Consider the following 17,071-nt stretch of genomic DNA (forward strand, 5'->3'; position numbering starts at 1 on the left):
TAATCTTTTGGCAGTTCTTGTTTGGAAATTTATTCCTTGAATCTGTTTGGGTTTTAGTTGGTTGTTTTGGGGTTTTTTGTTCGTTTGCTTTTGGTTTGGGGTTTTTTTTAATGTAAAATCATTTGGTGAAACCAGCCTTGTATCTGTCACAAGTTGCATTTTTTGCACACATTGCAGGCATATGGGATCACCTTTGTGCATGATAATGTCGTTAGTTTTCCATCGGCCGGCAAAGGTTTTGGATGTTGTGTGGAACAGAGATGTCCCCAACCCCTCCTTCAGCGTGTGAGCACCCGTCACCCAAATCCCACAGAGCGTCCTGCCGCCTTTCCCGTCCCGTTCCTGCCCTCAATTCCTTGCCCACTCCTGTTCCCCCAGTCTGCTCCCGCTGTCTGCCTCGCCGCTTTTCCCACTGCAAGCGCGCTGCTCTGCCACTCCGAGCCGGGAGCCATTCCGGCCGCGGGAGCCTCGGGAGCCGCTCCAGCCTCTCCCCCCGCTCCCCCGGGCGCGGGATCGGGCGGGGCCGCTGCCGTGGGAGGAGGACGGACGGACGGACGGACGGACGGACGGACGGACGGGCGGGCCCGGGGCCGCCCCAGGTGCCGGGGCCGCGGCGTTGCCGGGCGACGGGCGGCCGCTGTCGCTCCCTCGCCGCTGCCCTCCCGTTCTCCCCGCGGCCCCGGCACGGCGGCAGGTAGGAGCCGGCCCGTGGGGAGAGACGGGGAGCGCGGAGCTCCGTGTGTGTGTCTGGCGGCGTGGGCTCGGTTCCCCTCCTTTCCCAGGGCTGGGGCACCGCGGTGTGAGGGGCGTTGCGGGGGCCGCTCTGTCGGGGTGGGACGCGCAGGCTGGAGCGGGACACCTCCAATGCTTCCCAGAGTTTGAAGACCTCACCAAAGCATGGCCATCACCGTGACAATCCAGCCTATGTGCAGGTGGAAAGCACCTGAGGTCTGAAATTCTCTGTTTATGTTCTGGTAGATGTAACAGCGTGTTTAAATTTTATGTTTTGGTGGAGCGCTGAGGACAACAAAGTTAATGAATAAATAATCCTGGGCTGGTGTAAGTTGTAGAAGTATTCCCAGGTGTTTCACACTGAGAGGATGTGCTCCTCCATGGTGCCTCCTCAGGTTCTCTTGAAGGGCTGAAGAGACTTGTTGGTGCCAAACTTAAGCTTCCTTCAGCTTCTTGAAGAAAGGGCTCAGGTGTGGTCCCTGCCCTCCCCATGACCCCACTGTGGTGTGGAAAATGGTTTCTATCAGCAAGAAACTCTCTTTACTCTTAGTTTTTAGTAGCAGTAATTAGTTAATTGGATACCTTCAGCTCTCCCTTTGTCTTGTCTGTGAGGCCTGTGCTCTCCTGGCTCTGCATCTGTCTTCTATAGCTATTGATTCCTGATATAAATGTTCCTGCTCGCCTATTATTTTCTATTTTGACTGCTTTTACATGGCAACATTTTCTGACAACTGATACAGTGAAACTGAAACTATGCTAAATATTGACATTAATCTTTTATCGCATGCTACCCCAATGGCGATGTTTTCTCTAACACAGAACACAGATGTTTTCTCTAACTTACTCCTGCCAGAAAATCAGTGTTCCTTTTGTTCAGTAAAAAACTTCTTTTTCCCCAACTATGTAGATCCTTCTCTATCAAGTCCTTCACATTCTCATGGTCTCTTTGGGAACACTAATAAGTTATACTTTCATTAAGCTCTTCTAGGCTCTACTGCTTCGTGTCCTGTTCTACTTTTAAGCCCTATTAGCATGGGCGTCTGCTGCTACAGTGAATAAAGTACTTCTCTTTATTAATTGCTAAGTGCTCAGAATCTCTTGGGTTTGTTTTGTTGTTTTGTTCTCTTGAAGATTGTGTTCCTACTGTTGTTTTAGCAGGACATGGTACAATTAAATAATACTATGAGCACCTGTCAGTCAAGATAAATGAAGATAAACAGCTGTGACTACTAAATTAAAATCTCTGCAGGAGAGGAATGGGAAATGATGCAGAACAGTAGTGACATTGGAAGAGAAGGTAAAGTAATTTCAAATGTACAAATTACTGAAAATGTTTCAGAACCTTTTAAAATTACTCTCCCACTTAATTGTATTACTTTTCTTCATGTTATTTTGTCTGGTTTCAACTTGCCTAAAATTGTGGATTAAATGTACAGTGTTCAGGCATATCAGATCTCAGAGGTGCTGGTATTAACAGGTTTCGTTGTGAAGGTTGTGGTTATGTTTTTTTGGACTTTGTGTTCTCTCTTTTGGCTTTAACACTGCCAATGACCATGCTCCTGTAGGTCTGACCTCTCAGGGGGTTGATATATGGATACATCTACCTGTGGGCAGCTCAGTTTGTTGTACCCTGCTGTCAATAAAAGAACAGGCTCTGCCCACAGCCTGGGATGCCATCAGCCTGTTCTTACACAATTCAAGGGACCTGATCCCATATAAAGCAGGATACAGATTCCATGTGAAACCAGATGTGAGTTTAGCACTGGACTGGAATGGTATTATTGATGATAATGCAGGTGCTTCTCTAACTGAAGTTCCTTAGGGAACACTGTTAAAGAAATCACATTTATCCTCAATGTTTGAAGTAGTATAAAAGTGCTGCAAAAGAGTAACATTATGTAACTTATCATAAATTTGGGCTTGCTACATTTGTCACTAATAGGAATGGATTAATATTTATTTGTGAGGAACTATGAAGAGGTTGTTTATTTAAATAGAAAAATTAATGGACTTTTTGCAGAAATTTAGATATATCTGCATAATTTTAGTTTGTTTAGAGATATCGGCATAATTTTAGTTTACTATTCTAATGGTTGGTGGTTTTATACCTTCTATGGAGTCACATGTTGGCTTGAAAAAAATTGGTAGCAAAACCTATTTTATATCAGTAGGTGTTGGAATCGGTGGTATTGATGATTCCAAGATTGTAGAAAGTCTCTGTCTTTCTGTCCTGCTGCCAAAGAAGAAGCCATAATTTGTCTGTGCTGGTTTCAAGGTTGTTTATTCTGTTTATCTCTAACATGTTCTGCTGCCCTGCCACAGCTCTGTCCTGCAGGGCAGCGTGCAGGGCTCTGCCCCTCAGTGGGATGATACAAACATTAAATACCAGAAACTACCTGTGCTGTATTTACAATAATGTGCCAACATCTGTCGCCTACATTGAACAGTGTGTCCCCAGCCTAAACCAATAGAAAAATGCCAACACTACAGTGAAACATGGAGGGCATGAAGAAGGAGAAAAAGGACAAGACACACCCAGTTTCCTCCATCTTGTCCCCTTTGAACCCCTTATCTAGAATCCTAAAATTTTACTTTTACACCTGTGCCACACTTAATTATTACTCATATCAAACACTCAGAGCTTGTAATTCATCCTGTAAGGTTGAAAACTGTTTTCCATGGACAGAGATCACAGACAGTCTCTCTTGGGGCTCTGTACAGGGGGGTTCCTGACCCCCTGCCAGGGTCCCAGAACTTCCAGGGCAGCCAGAGGGATGCCTTGGACTCCCACATGTAGGGTCACAAGTACTTAGTCTAATACAAATCAGATGCCCAGATTTGCCATGGCAGATGCAGTAAATATTAATGTATCTGTATTAAAAGGAAAAGATTGTAGACTCTGGCTAGCTCAAAGAAACATTATCCAATATTAAAAAAATTAGAGAGCACACGTTTCTTTGACTACAGCTTATCACATCTGGAAGCAATATTCAAAGTATAGCAAGCTGGCTCTTTATGTTGCATATTTCACGGCTTTAGTTTTAAATTAAGTTTTAGAATAGAGTTCTAAAATTTTTTCTAAAATGTCCTTTTTTCCTAAAACTGGTTTTCTGTTTACTTTTTTTTTCCAATGTTCTTAACATATGTGGTGATTGGTCATGGTTTTGCTTTATTTTAATGGAGTATCCACCCAAGTCCAAAGTGGGGAAAAGAAACATATTTAAAATGAAGTGGCTTAAGTAAATTATTGATACTTAGGAAAGAGCATTCAGATATTTTGTTTGTTATGTGAAAATATAATCTTGCACCTGGTCAAACAGACAAAAAGTGTTAAAATTTCTGAGAATAGGGGTTGAAAACAGTGGAGGTTCATGTGCTGTCCTTATGGCCATATATTGAATTTTATGTGCAAAGCTGATCATCCTGGAGGGTAAATGGCAGAATTGAAATTCTTTCCATGAAATGCTTTGGAGAGAAGAGGAGATGAAATGAGGTGATGCAAAAGAAAGCTATAATTTAATGAATGGCACGGACAGTTGGATATATCCTCCATAATTCTAACTGCTGTTGACCTAATTTCTAATCTTGCCTCCAAGCACCATGCCTGTCTTCCACAATTTAAATAAATACAATGCAAAAATACACTTTCTCAGCTTTTAAAACTGCTTCCAGATGAATTTTCTGTGTCTTCTTTAGTCATTGCATGGCTATTTGTCATGTCCTGAAACATGACAAATAATTGCTTCCCTGTGCACTTCCCCAGCTGTTGAACACAGCTCACCTTTTGACTGGGAAGACGCTGATTGCCAGAAATTACAGCAGCTTTCCAGGGAAAGGATCACTTTGGACTATCTCTGCCTCTGATAAGGTTTTTAAAGGATCTGTTTCTGACTACAGTAGTTGCCTTAGCCCAGCAGGACAGTTATAACACCACCCCATCAATAGCCCAATCTGATTTCTCAATGTTCCATTTCACTGTTAGCCTTCTGCCCTTGCTAAAATTTTAGCAATGTCTATTACTCCTGTGGCATCTCCCACTGCTCAGTGTTTCTCTACAAGTTCATCTAGAATCTATCTCTTTTTATTCAATCTGTCCCATGTGAGCAACACATTAGAAATCAGAAACTTCCCAGCCGTTCTTCAAACGGCTTTGCAGGCCGGGAAGGAATCTCTTGCTTTATACAGCTTAATTACCAAAAAAAAAAAAAAAAAAATTGACTGAAAATTGTTTGAGGACAGCCGGAGTATGCTGAAACTTAGAAATACCATAAATTATACATTTTCATCCTGCACAGAAGTTTGTGTTTCAAAAGGCTTATAAAAACAATGCAGTAGTAGCTGGGGAAAAAAAAAAAAAAATGTCCGTTCTTATTGTCCTTTTCTCAGCTGGAATCTGGAAATTCTTCTAAATGGTGGTTACTTAAAACTGCTGTGAAGACCAAAACCATAGTTTTTCTTTTCTGCAGCTTTGGACTGTCACTCAGTTCTGAGTCCATGGATTAAAATATATGTGTTCATCTTGAAAAAGTACTGATTCTGCAAAACCTTGCTTCGCTTATGTCCTTTTTTAATATGTCTAACAACTTGCCTAGCATCTGAATTTTTAAGTAATTGTTGTATCATGCATTTTAAATGCAAGGAAGGTAAATACATCTTCCCATGAAATCTACATTTAAGGCAGGATCTGTGTCTGTGACAAGCACAGATATGCTGATTCCTGTGTACCTTGTCATTAGTTATCCATGATAGGACCCCTACATAAGGAAAAGAGGATTTTAACTAGACCAGCCTCATTTCTCCCTTATTTAACATCTGGACACTGTTGGATGAAAGTTTGTGGTGGCTTGTGGCTAGGAAGGGCCACATTTGGTTTCCTGATCCCTGGCTACCTTGATAACATAGTGAGGGACTTACTGTTATCTAGTCCACTGAAACAATTAAAGTGCATTTGGCAGCCTTCTGAGAGTGAAGGCATTGGTACCTTAGAGCTCTGTTTTTCCATAACCCTTGTTTTTCACCAGCTATCCCCACATCCTGCTCTCTGTTTTGCTTTTCTAGGGCTCATTGTGGGGACACATAGCAGAAGAGAGTCCTGAGACATTTTTTTACAGCAGGAAGTTCACCTATAGATGGAAAAAACCCTCAATCTTGCAGTATCTAAGGATTTAGATAATCCATACTCATTTGTAGCCAGACAGAAAGTACCACTGACCACCTTCCACCACAGGCCTTGAAAAACTAAAACAAATTTATTAGACTTAGGTTTATTTTTTCTTTGAAATGCAATAGAACATATAATAGAGGGTGATCTGCTTTTATATCCTGCTATGAGGATGTTTTATTGAACAATACACTTAGAGCAGGTACTGGGTGTGCAGCTGCAGTGGGAGCTGCAGGTTGTGCCTGGGTGGGAGCCCCAGGCAAGGGGCTGTGACCTGGTGCTGACCTTTCAGGCAGCAAAGGGCACAGGGACCTGTGGCAGTGGCCAGGTGACAGGACACTGGGACACAGGAGCCAAGGGCTCAGCAGAAAGACCCCAGACTATCACAGACGTGGAGAGTACAAAACCTGGGGATTCCTTTGCTGGGGGTCCCTCCCCAGCGGCACCAGCTCGAGCTGTTTGTGTTAGTGCACCGCTAGGATTCCAGACATCTGTGGCTCTGCCTTGGGAAACCCAGGGCTGAGCCATCGAGGCAGCCCGGTCTGACTGTGAGTGTGGGGTGTGCAGGGAGCCAAGAGGAACACACTGGGGTCACTGGAGCCATCTGCTGAGAAGGGACTTTGGTCCCAGCAGGGAGAGTCTGGGGTAGTGGGAATGTGAATGCCAGAGTGACTTCTGGATACTCATACAGGGAAGTTTCCTTAAAAATTTGGCAAGCTAGCTCCAGAATTATGTAATATGGGGGTATGACCAGCTCATATGATAAAACATTTCTCATCACCCTGCTCAGCAAGAGCTCAGGGGAAAAGTATTATATATGGAATTGTAATTATGAAATTATTTTTTATATATCTATATTAAATCTGTAGATATATAAATGAGAAATTGGTAACTTTAAAGGCATTGTCTTTTTATTATTACTTCTGTTTTTAAAGACTATTAAATATCTTTAAAGACTATTAGATACATCCAGCTGTCTGGGTTGTAGCATGCATTTTCTTCTCTGGGATCACTGCTGCTTTGAGTGACAGCACAGTTTGAACTCAGCTCCATGCATGGGGGTGTTACAACATCCACAAAGCTCCCAACAGCTCTCCCTGAGGAGTCCATGGGACATAGATCCCGAGCCTTACCTACCATGGTTGTGGTAATTGTAGAGCAGGATTTTTATTTAATAGCAAAGAACTAATCAGAACGCTCTTATAGCTTTTAAAACTATATATAAGAAAGGTAAACAAGTTAGATAAATCAGTACACTTGCTTTATATGCACGTTTGGATGCTTGAACCAAAGCCTCAAATTGACTGAACACTTACACAAAAATATCATTCAACATTTGAGTCGCCCAGTGTCATTAAAGTCAGTGAATTTGTAATTATATTTAATGGGATATTGTTATCTTAATATTTCAGCTTTCCCTTAAAAGCTTTTTTTCTTTAGTGGGGCACAGAAGGGGAATATTTATGAATGCTCCTTATAGTGTTTGCATGATCCCTTGATATTAAAGTTACATTACTGAAGTAGTCATTACGTTGTTCTGCTTAACAAAACCAGAAGATTTAAATGAGATTGTTTAGTCATACACACACAAAAAAAAGTCATATTAATAACAGGACTGATATCTTATTTTTCAGTTATTTAGAAACTGCACCTGCTACAATAGACTGATGTGTTGCAGGATGCTTTATATTACATGAATGTTGCAGGAACTGTTTTTGCCATTATGGGTGGATTATTGTAACAGTAGTTTCCTGATGACATCATAGTAAATTCCAGCTGCCCAAACAGTTATTTTCCAGAAGAGGTTATCTGCAGTGCACTTGTGCAAAATTACACTTAGAAAGGGAACTTATAGCTCTCTTGGGATTTGTAAACCAAACGTTTTATCAAATCCGTAGTAAACACAGAATTCTTTGTTTTCATTCTGTGTCAGTGGCAACAGTATGGGCACTATTCTGTGATTCTGAATTATAAAGACAAAAATCATATTATGCAAGACAAGAGAAATGGAAGTCTGCAGTGCAAGCTTCCTGTCATGAAGGGATAGATAGCACAATGCTTCTCAAATGGGTGTTTTTCCTAGAGAATGATTTGGATGGTGACCAAAAAATATAGATAAGGGCCCAGAGACTGCAGTGCCCCTACTGAAATGGCACACTTCATGTCCAATGAAGGCACAAGTAGCCACAGAGCAGGAGAGAATGCTGGCTGAAAAGCTGGCCTGAGGCAGTAGAGTTTCCTTTTTGTATGGGATGTTAATACATAGAGGTATATGCCTTTCCTAGAGTGAGTTTTTATTAATTAGCATTGTTTGTGGGAGGGGGGGTGTTTTGTTTTTAAAGGGTAACTTTATTGCTTGTACAAGCTGTTTAGGTAATGTCATGAAGGCTGCATTAGAAATTATCATGGCTAGTCACACAATTCAGAGCTTCTTTCCCAGTCTTAAGAAGCTGTAATTAATATTGAGTCAAACATTTCTGGCAATTGCTGAATCTTAAATGTGTATTAATATATATTTAATGAAGAATAGACCATCCTATTGCTGATTCTTTGATAAATCTTATAGCAAGAAAATAAAATTTTGGAGTCTTACCAGATTGTCAGACCCTAAGACCATCAAATAACTATTCTCTGCCAATTTCTTTCTAGCAAATTACAGTATTCTGAGGGGATTTTAAATAACGTGTTGTTCCAAGGATCATTTAATTTTAATAATGGTTTTTATTACTAGTATTTGTATATGTTGAAAATGTCCTGCAGTTTTTAATGAACTGTCACAACATGTCTGTGAATTGAATAACTTACCATGATTACACTCGCTCACTTGGGTAAGGAGAGTGGCAGCAGTGGAGAAGGTTGGCAGATTAACTCTTTGTAGGATTCAAAATCTTCCATCTGACTGCTCTGGTCATTAATTTCTCCTGCACTCAATGACTATTTGCTTCTAGTTATCCACACAAGTAAGAGCCTGCCAAGTTAAGACTTTTGATGCAAGTCCTGCAAAAACTAATTTATTGGTTTCTTTCAATCTTGTATTCTTCTCAGTATTCACATGCAGTATAAAACCTCGTTATTTTCCAGCCATTAGCTCCTCCCCTGACACAGTCATGTGCTTACCAGTCCTGCTGTGCTGTCCCACTGGATTCACTGCAGGTTTGTGCTAAGTGCAGTTAGCTTCCATCCTTGTGTATCCCACAAAGCACTGTGGGAATGGCTCTGTTCAGCACATGGATCCAATATACATCCAGTGCAACCACCTTGTCTTGTCTGTGAAGGAAATCTTCAGGTTTGTGGATTTTGAGACCTCTTTAGTGACAGCAAAAATCTTTACAGTCCCTGTAAACTGTCCCACTGAGGCTAACACTAGTTTGGGTCAGTGTTGGCTTGTCCTGTGTGTTTGGCAGAGCTGTAGGTTCATCAGATGGACCTGATGAAAATGAGCAATGTGACTCCTGTGTCTCAAGAAGGACAAATGTTGTGCCAGACCCCCTTCTTGCTCCTACACTGTGCTGGAGATTTCAGATGTTCATGGATTTTATTAAATAATGGCACCTCACCACTAGGATTTCTGCACTCTAATTTTTCTACAATCTTATTTTGATCCATGTTCAGAAAGAGATTCTTTTGTGTCTGGAGAAAGCTTTGAAGTAATAGAAACATGTAAAAAAAATAGTTTTGCTTGCTGATAATAATTCAACTTGATCCCAAACAATTTATAACAAAAATACTTTTCTCCTCACTAATCCAATGTTACAATAATTACAAGAGCAGATCAATAGCAGGAAGTATAAAACAGAGTATTGCTTCAGATATTAAGCCACAAATTGATCTCCTTCTTGTCAAGCCTAAAGCAAATGCTGTATCAACATATTTCAAAGATTTGAGGATGTTCTGAAATGTGATGGTGATAGCCCGACAGAGAGAGAGTAATTTGTTTTATGCCTGTGTGTTAACTCTTTGCAGCCTGCAACTACAAAACCCTGCCATTATCTCATTTTGCACTCACACATTACATCAGTGTTCTCTGACTACTGCTGCACTTGGCTCTGATAACATACAAGGCTATCTCTGGATAATAACAATCCTCATGAATTAGAAAGAACCACCAGTACTTGCACACAATCCAACACAAGTCTTGTGCAATTGGCAAAGGATTCCAGAATTTATGTGACAAGAATATTCTAATTCAAATCAGTTATTGACCAAAATAGTTCCTTCTTAGGAAAATAATGACAACACCAGAAGGTGTTGTCACAGAACACCTTTACAGAAGATTGTTTAATTTTCTTGGACAACTGATGACTCTTACAAATCTGTACTAACTAAATCATACTGACCTGTTCTAAAGAAACTAGAGGAAAAAAAGTCTGAGAAATTCTAGAATTCTTTAGAAAAAGAAACAGGTAATAGAAATTTATGTATTGTAACTTTTCTTCTAAAATGCAAGACACAGTGATTTTGAGATCTCTTTTCCCTTCTAATTAGCTCATGTATAAAAGTTGTCCTTACACTACTGTAGGCATACTGAGGTTTTAGAAGCTGCAAGTATCACTTCGCAATTCACTTTATGATGGTTATTTTGTAAGCCAGTAAGAAAGATTGAAAGCGGTTCTGTGACTGAAGAATTTGTTCCTGAACATGTTTTTCAGACATTGAATATTGCTGTGGCTTAGGTGTAGCACATTTGAGCAGTCAGCTTCTCCTGTAGGAGTGCTTGCCAGGTAGGTTCAGTGACCTGGAAAAAATAGGGTTTGCTATCTGTGGGCTTCTTCTGCCCTGATGAGTGTACAGAAGGAGCACTTAGGAATCTGAGGGTTTGGTTCCTCACTTCATAGTGTAGTAGATTCTGCAGGGAGAGGTTTGGTGTATCATCAGTTTTTGTTTGAATAAGGGCTTCTGTTTTTTTTCTGACAGTACAAAGTCTTTTGATATTTTGTTTTTCTTGCACAATTGAAGAATTTTGACTAGACTTGAATAGGCAGAAGAAGAAGTCTTTTTGATCCAAAGCTCTTTCACCTTGTACCAAGTCAGCCCTGTCAAGTAGAGATGACCAGCTGAGCAGTCAGAACTCGTATTTGTCCTAACAGAAGTTACTCCTGTGTTTAACTGTTTATTAGTATGAGGAGGAAGGAAAGTGGTAGTTCTCAGGTCTTGGCCACCACTGATGCTTTGTCAGCCAGTTATGATTAGCTTGATCATTTAATTACTTTTCCAGCACTAAGAATAAATATTGCTTTGCAGTGGAGAACAGAACAAAACTGTAGGTGTCCCTTCAGCAGAGCAAGACAGCTTTTCTCTAGTCTAGTCTTTTGTTGTTACAGCAGTGTTTCCAGCTGTGATACTTCCTTGTTGCCAAGTAGTAGTAAATAGCTGTATAAATCACAGTAATGCTTGTACCATTTGGGTACAGCTGATTGCTTTTTTACTCTAACGGGTGCACACAGACTTACTCTCATATTTCAAAGTTAATTGTTATTATTTCTGCGAAAGTGATATCTTTGGGAATTGAAGAATGACCACATGTGAAATGCTTCATCTTCAAACTTTGTATTTCATTTATCACTTGAAGCAAACACAATTTTATTTAAATTGTATTTTTAATTTATTTTCTCCAAGACTGTCTTTAGAACCAGAAGTCAGTAGCCATTGCCTCCCAACCTAGAGTCAGTAACAGTGCTGGGATGTTTGATTTAGGACAGCAAACACAGACAGGTTTTGTCCATGCTACCTGCAGGCAGAGCTCAAAATGCTTGAGGGGTTCTGTTGCACCTTGGTATTGGCACTTGCAGTCTGGAGTCCGGCAGAGTTTTGCTGGGTGTTGTTCATGTTTCTCAAGAGGAAATGGGTAAGTAGGGAGCCTGTGTGGATGGGAAGCTCACTAACACTGGAGAAGGATGAGTGGAGTAGTGAGAAGGCTCGGAAGGTGTCCTGAGTTGTTTGTTATTGGCTTCCTTCTTTGTACAGAGCTATAGGCATGCCTGGCTTTTTATGTACCTGCAAACAATAGTTTGCTATGAAAGCTTACACTCAAAGCTGAATGAGGTGTGGGACTCTTCACTCTTGAGGATGAAGAAAAGGAAAAACCTGTTATGTAATGCACAGCTTTGGGTTTGTGCTGATTAAAGAAACCTGTATCTCCATAGGTATTTTCTGTCTTGCAGTGGGAGTCAAAATAGATTTTGCTGACACGAAAATAATAAATAGGGGTAGAAAAATCAGACTGCTTGTTATCCTTTTGTTCAAAGCATGTTGAGATGGACCTGAAGTGTAATCCTGACAGAGTTTCTCATCCAGGCTCATCTGAAGACCAGAAAACTGATTTCAATTGGCAAGGCAACCCAAATCCCAGTCTGCTGATTAAAGATGATGGAGAGCTGCTTATGGATGAACATCTTTCCCCCAGGAAACTGGTGAGTAGACATCCAACTTTTTAATGAAGTGGAAGAGGCAAACTGGCATATACAGAGCTGTATTAACCTTCCAACTGCTGTTGTACTGATTGTGGATTGTTGCCTGTCTGACATTTAGATTTCTGTGTAAAGTAGATTCTGTCTTATGAAAGTATATCAAATGTTTGTCCTCCTTTCACCTTGTTTCATATCAAAAGTATTCCCAGCATGATTGTGGATTTGTTTATTGCCAGGGTTCTTGAAGCAGCGTGAAGAAAAGTACAGGTAGCATAATTATAGTCTACACAGATCTCATTAATGCCATCTGGAGTACCTTGAATCTTAGCATTAGAAAAGGAATTTACATTAATCTTGTTCTAGAGATTGGAAATGTAACTTTAAAACGCAATTTTTTTCCTCCAAGTTAGTGAAATTCTCTGCCCTGCTAAGAAGCCAGTCAAAATATTCTGGAAATGATAGAAGTACTTTCTATACATGTCAAAGTGGGAGGAATTTCAAAGCATATTTGAAAGCTATGTTCCTTTTAGACTGGGGGAAATTATTTTGCTATACAGCCTGTTGAAAGACAGTCACATGCTGAAATCTTCATGAAGGAATTCGCTTTGTGAAATATTTGTGAAAGAATACTTGGTTGCACACTGTATTGTACTTGCTCAGGACTAATTAAGGGTGAAATCCTGTGGGATGTGTAGGAGCTGACCAAACAATGTCACTTTTCCATGCTAAAGGAAGGGAGAGTTGAGAGCAGAGCTTGAGGAGAGAGGCTTTCTGTGTAACAGACCTATAGAAGAATCTCTCTTCTGCTGGGGAGCATTTGTGAAAGACAGATGGGGCTGCAAAGGCTGTGGTTCAGGTGCTCCCAACAGCCAGGGTGGTGATTGCAAGTGTCCATAATTCCCTGTGTATCCACTGCACCAGTGGAGAGACATGAGCTTCCAGAGGAGCATATTCCAGCTGCAGGTTTACACCACTCCCCAGCCACATACCAGACACCATTTTGACCGTGTGCTGTAGATTAGGCAGAACTATTGTTCCCTAATTAGCCAAGTCTTTTAGTGTTTATAAAATGGTTGAAGGTGCAAAAATCCCTTTCTGCAGAGTGGATATTTTAAGCATTTTGGAGAAAAAATGCTGCATGGTTGTATGATCTGTGCCATTCACTTTGCTTGGGCTTGTGAGAACCTCTGACCACTTCTTGGACTTTTTTTAAAACCTGGCATAGAATTGGAGCAGTCTAATGTGTTTGTGGTCTACAACAGGCTGTATAAATCTAATGGGAACCTCTCAGATTAGTCTGCATTGTTAGGACATGAACCAAAGCCCATTAGAGTAATCAAAACAACTGCCCTCTGATTCAATCAACTCTGAATGAAACCCTTAGGAAGTTCTTTCATTGGCATGAACTTCTCTTTCTGAACTTCTGCTGCTTTTAGTTCACAGCAAACTGTAAGCAGAAAAGTGTATGTAAGGCAATGTTGCCTACATCCCATGAAGTTGCTGTTTATTGCTCTGTAACTTTTTTTAAAATGTAGATAAGAAGTTAAATAATTGAGTTTTGCCTTTTTTGAGATTGTGGGTTTTAACATTTGTAAGGTATCTAATTTTAAAGATTTCTTTAAATGAAGTAGTACACTGTCTTGCTAATTTTTCTGGATACAGTTATTTCCAGTCTTGAAACTCAACATTTGTGTTGGCCTAGCTGGGATACTTCCTGCTCAGAGGAAGAACTACATGACATTGTCAAGGAAACATTTACAGTGTTTATAGCTTGTTTTAATAACATACCCCATCTATCTATTCTCTGACCTTTATGTTGATCAAATGGAAACCACTGCTGCCATAAATTTACTTTCTCTGGATTCACAAATGTTCAGAATGTTCAAACATTTAATACAAAACTAGTTTTCACATGCATAATTCTTTAAGGACCCACATGCCATTGACAGTCAAATGGTTTGAAAGGTTGTCTTGCTTAAATCAATACAATTGCAGTATCTTTTTGATTGTTTTATGAATGAATTTTATGATGAATATTTTAGGAGTTATTGATTGTATCTATTGAAGTGCTCTGAGAAGGAAACTAATAGACTTTTAAAATACAGGCTCATTAAAGTAAAATTGTTTTACATTCAAATAAAGGCATGGGCCACACTTCTGTAGTGTTGTGTAGGCAAATTTTTGGACACCTTATGGATGTTCCTGAGGAAGGTTTTTTCCCTGAGACACATACTCAGCTTTACTTCTTGTCCTCACAATCGTCTGTCTTGCACCAGTTTGGTTTGAGTTTGGGTAAGCTGCAAAGTCTAATTGTGCATTTTTTGTGTAGATTTGGCACCTTGAACTGCAGCCTGCAGCCTGATTTCTGCCTGCGCATTTGCCCTTTTTCCAGAGGGATGGCTGTCTATTTTTTAGTGAAACCATTAGCAGTCTGCATTATTAAGAACTCTCTAAAACTTGTGACACTTGTGTTCCTTCACATTTTATCCACTTGCTGCATTGTTTTCCTCCAAAGAGAGAAAAGTTTGGCTTAGACTGCTTTTTTTTTTTTTTCCTTTTTTGCCTTCTTGGACCATGTAGAACAACAGACAACTTCTATAAAACTACTGGACTGTTGCCCATTTTTTCCTCTCCATTGTTGATCCTATCACTTAGACATTATGCTCATTTACCACAGTTGGTAGTCTTCTGTAGCTTTGTTTCAGCATAAGGTTCACTTCAAAAACTGTATGATTCCATATTTCCATTATGTTAACCCCATCTTCTAGTTTCTTCTTGCTGCCAGCTCTTTTGCTGCACTGTTGTGTAACATCTTTTGCTATTTGAATGTCCTTCATCCAAGATACAGGTCAAAAGCTTTTGATGCAAGGGTTGGTATCATTAGATGGCATTTTTATTAGATGTCATTTTTATTCTTTCTGCTAGTATCAATATCAATTTTCTGGTGTTCTCTTTAATCTTCCTCTATATTAATAGGCATTCTTGCTTTTACATTTGTACCTGTCCTATTAATATTTTCAGCTCTATGTTTTCCTCATTATTTTCTTTCCCTGCTCTGCCCATCCTTATGCCTGGTTGTTAGATATTGTAGAATACCAGGATGAGCAAATTCTCACTTTGTTCTGAAAACTGGCTAACAATGGGCAATTAATTTTTAACTCTATTAGGGCTGTGACATAGATTTTTCATTAAAGTGGAGAAACTGAAATTAAGGGCGCCACCTGTCTTTAATCACATTTTCATTTTGTTCTCTCCCTGCTGTTTGCAAAGGATCTTTTCCTGACTTCCACTAAAAGCATTCCACTTCTCAGAAGAAACTCACTTTACAAGGTCAAATGATATTCCAGACATTGTCACATTATAAAACCCAATCACGTTTTTGTGTGATCTTTAGAGAAGAAAGGAAGTATTCTCTAATTTTGCTTTTTATTGATCCTGCTCCAACTAATCGTGTTTTCCAAACTTAGGAACACGTGTTCGGATGTGGTGTTTAGTTTTGTTGCTCAGGAGGTTAGGGTGTATTTCATATGGTATGCACTCATCCTCATGGGAAAAAGAAAATGCTGGAGGGTCCTGGAACAACAGATGGGATTCTTGCTGAAGTGACTCAATTGCTTCCTTTTTTCTTTTGCAGAAAGTTTTCCTCACAGTTGTAAGATAATTGGATTTGAGGAAAAAACTGGACATCAGGAAAGTGCAGAATCTTGATAAATTAGGTAGAGTAAGGGAATGGAAGTAACGGAATTTGACTGAATTTGGATCTGCTGAATCCTTCATTAGAAATGTATAATAATTTTTCTGGGGTCCTTTGGAAGTCTGCAACTTTGATCTTCTGCTCCGAGCATAGCTAGTTTCAAAGTTAGATCAGATTGCTCAAGGCAGCAGATAGTAGAGGTAATACTGTGAACTGGGAAAAAAAAATTACAAGGCCTCCTTCAGTTTCAGAGCTTTCCTTTCAAAGTTCCTCTCCTAATACTCATACCTTTACAGTAGTGAAGGCTTGTAGTTGTTATATTAGTGTTCAGCCTTCTACTTAGGCATCTAATGTTTTACATTCAAATTTGCACATCAGGAATCTTTATATGCATGCACACACATATGCATGAAAAAACTCAGATGTTCATTTACTTATAGCCACCAGTGCTTAACTAACATAAAATGACATTACAGCCTTGACTTTTCCATGTTCAGTGACACAGTCTTGAACAATCATTGTAGCTGCTGTCTGTGTACCTAACTCCTAGATAGGAAAAATAATTAATGGTGGGGTATGACTTTTTTTATATCTCTGTGAGGGAAAGTAAATCCTTACAACAAATCTAAGCAGAAAATGTGGTAAGAATGTCTATTAGCCTGTACATTCCTGACCTGCCTGTTAATTCAGCACATAGTTGAAACAGTTTTTTTCCTCTTACAGAGGTGGTACGGGCTTTTTCTGGGAGATCAACAAACCTCCCATCTTGTGGAGCCCTACATGCCTGCTGAAGTTTACAACAGCTAGATTTCCCAGCAACCTGCCACATCAGATTGTTAGTACTGGTTTAAAAACAGTGTCAGAACTGTGACTCCCCAGCATGAGTCAGTGAGGAGCTGAGCTGTGGACAGCAAGACAAGGCAAGGGCCATCCATGTGGGTCTGCTGGCATGACTTGGGTCTTCAGCACAAGAATAAAGACCTCTTTACTAATGCATCCACCACTACTTAAATTTCACATTTACTGCCCTCATCTACACCTCCCATATAAGCCAAGAAAATATTTTTGTAGCACCTA

The 17,071-nt window shown here is 40.0% G+C and overlaps 1 protein-coding gene across 1 annotated transcript in view; it reads left to right on the forward strand.

Moving 5' to 3' along the window:
• The first annotated feature begins 400 nt into the window (after window positions 1-400).
• Window positions 401-17,071, forward strand: part of LRRC56 (leucine rich repeat containing 56) — a 60,043-nt gene continuing 43,372 nt past the window's right edge. Inside the window, exons 1-3 of the mRNA XM_077783774.1 lie at window positions 401-694; window positions 1,864-2,029; window positions 12,139-12,303. Coding sequence (XP_077639900.1) covers window positions 12,148-12,303 — 156 coding nt within the window. The 5' untranslated portion in view covers window positions 401-694; window positions 1,864-2,029; window positions 12,139-12,147. The remainder of the gene's footprint in view (window positions 695-1,863; window positions 2,030-12,138; window positions 12,304-17,071) is intronic.

This window comes from Lonchura striata, chromosome 6 (assembly GCF_046129695.1).
Source record: "Lonchura striata isolate bLonStr1 chromosome 6, bLonStr1.mat, whole genome shotgun sequence".
NCBI classification, from domain to species: domain Eukaryota; kingdom Metazoa; phylum Chordata; class Aves; order Passeriformes; family Estrildidae; genus Lonchura; species Lonchura striata.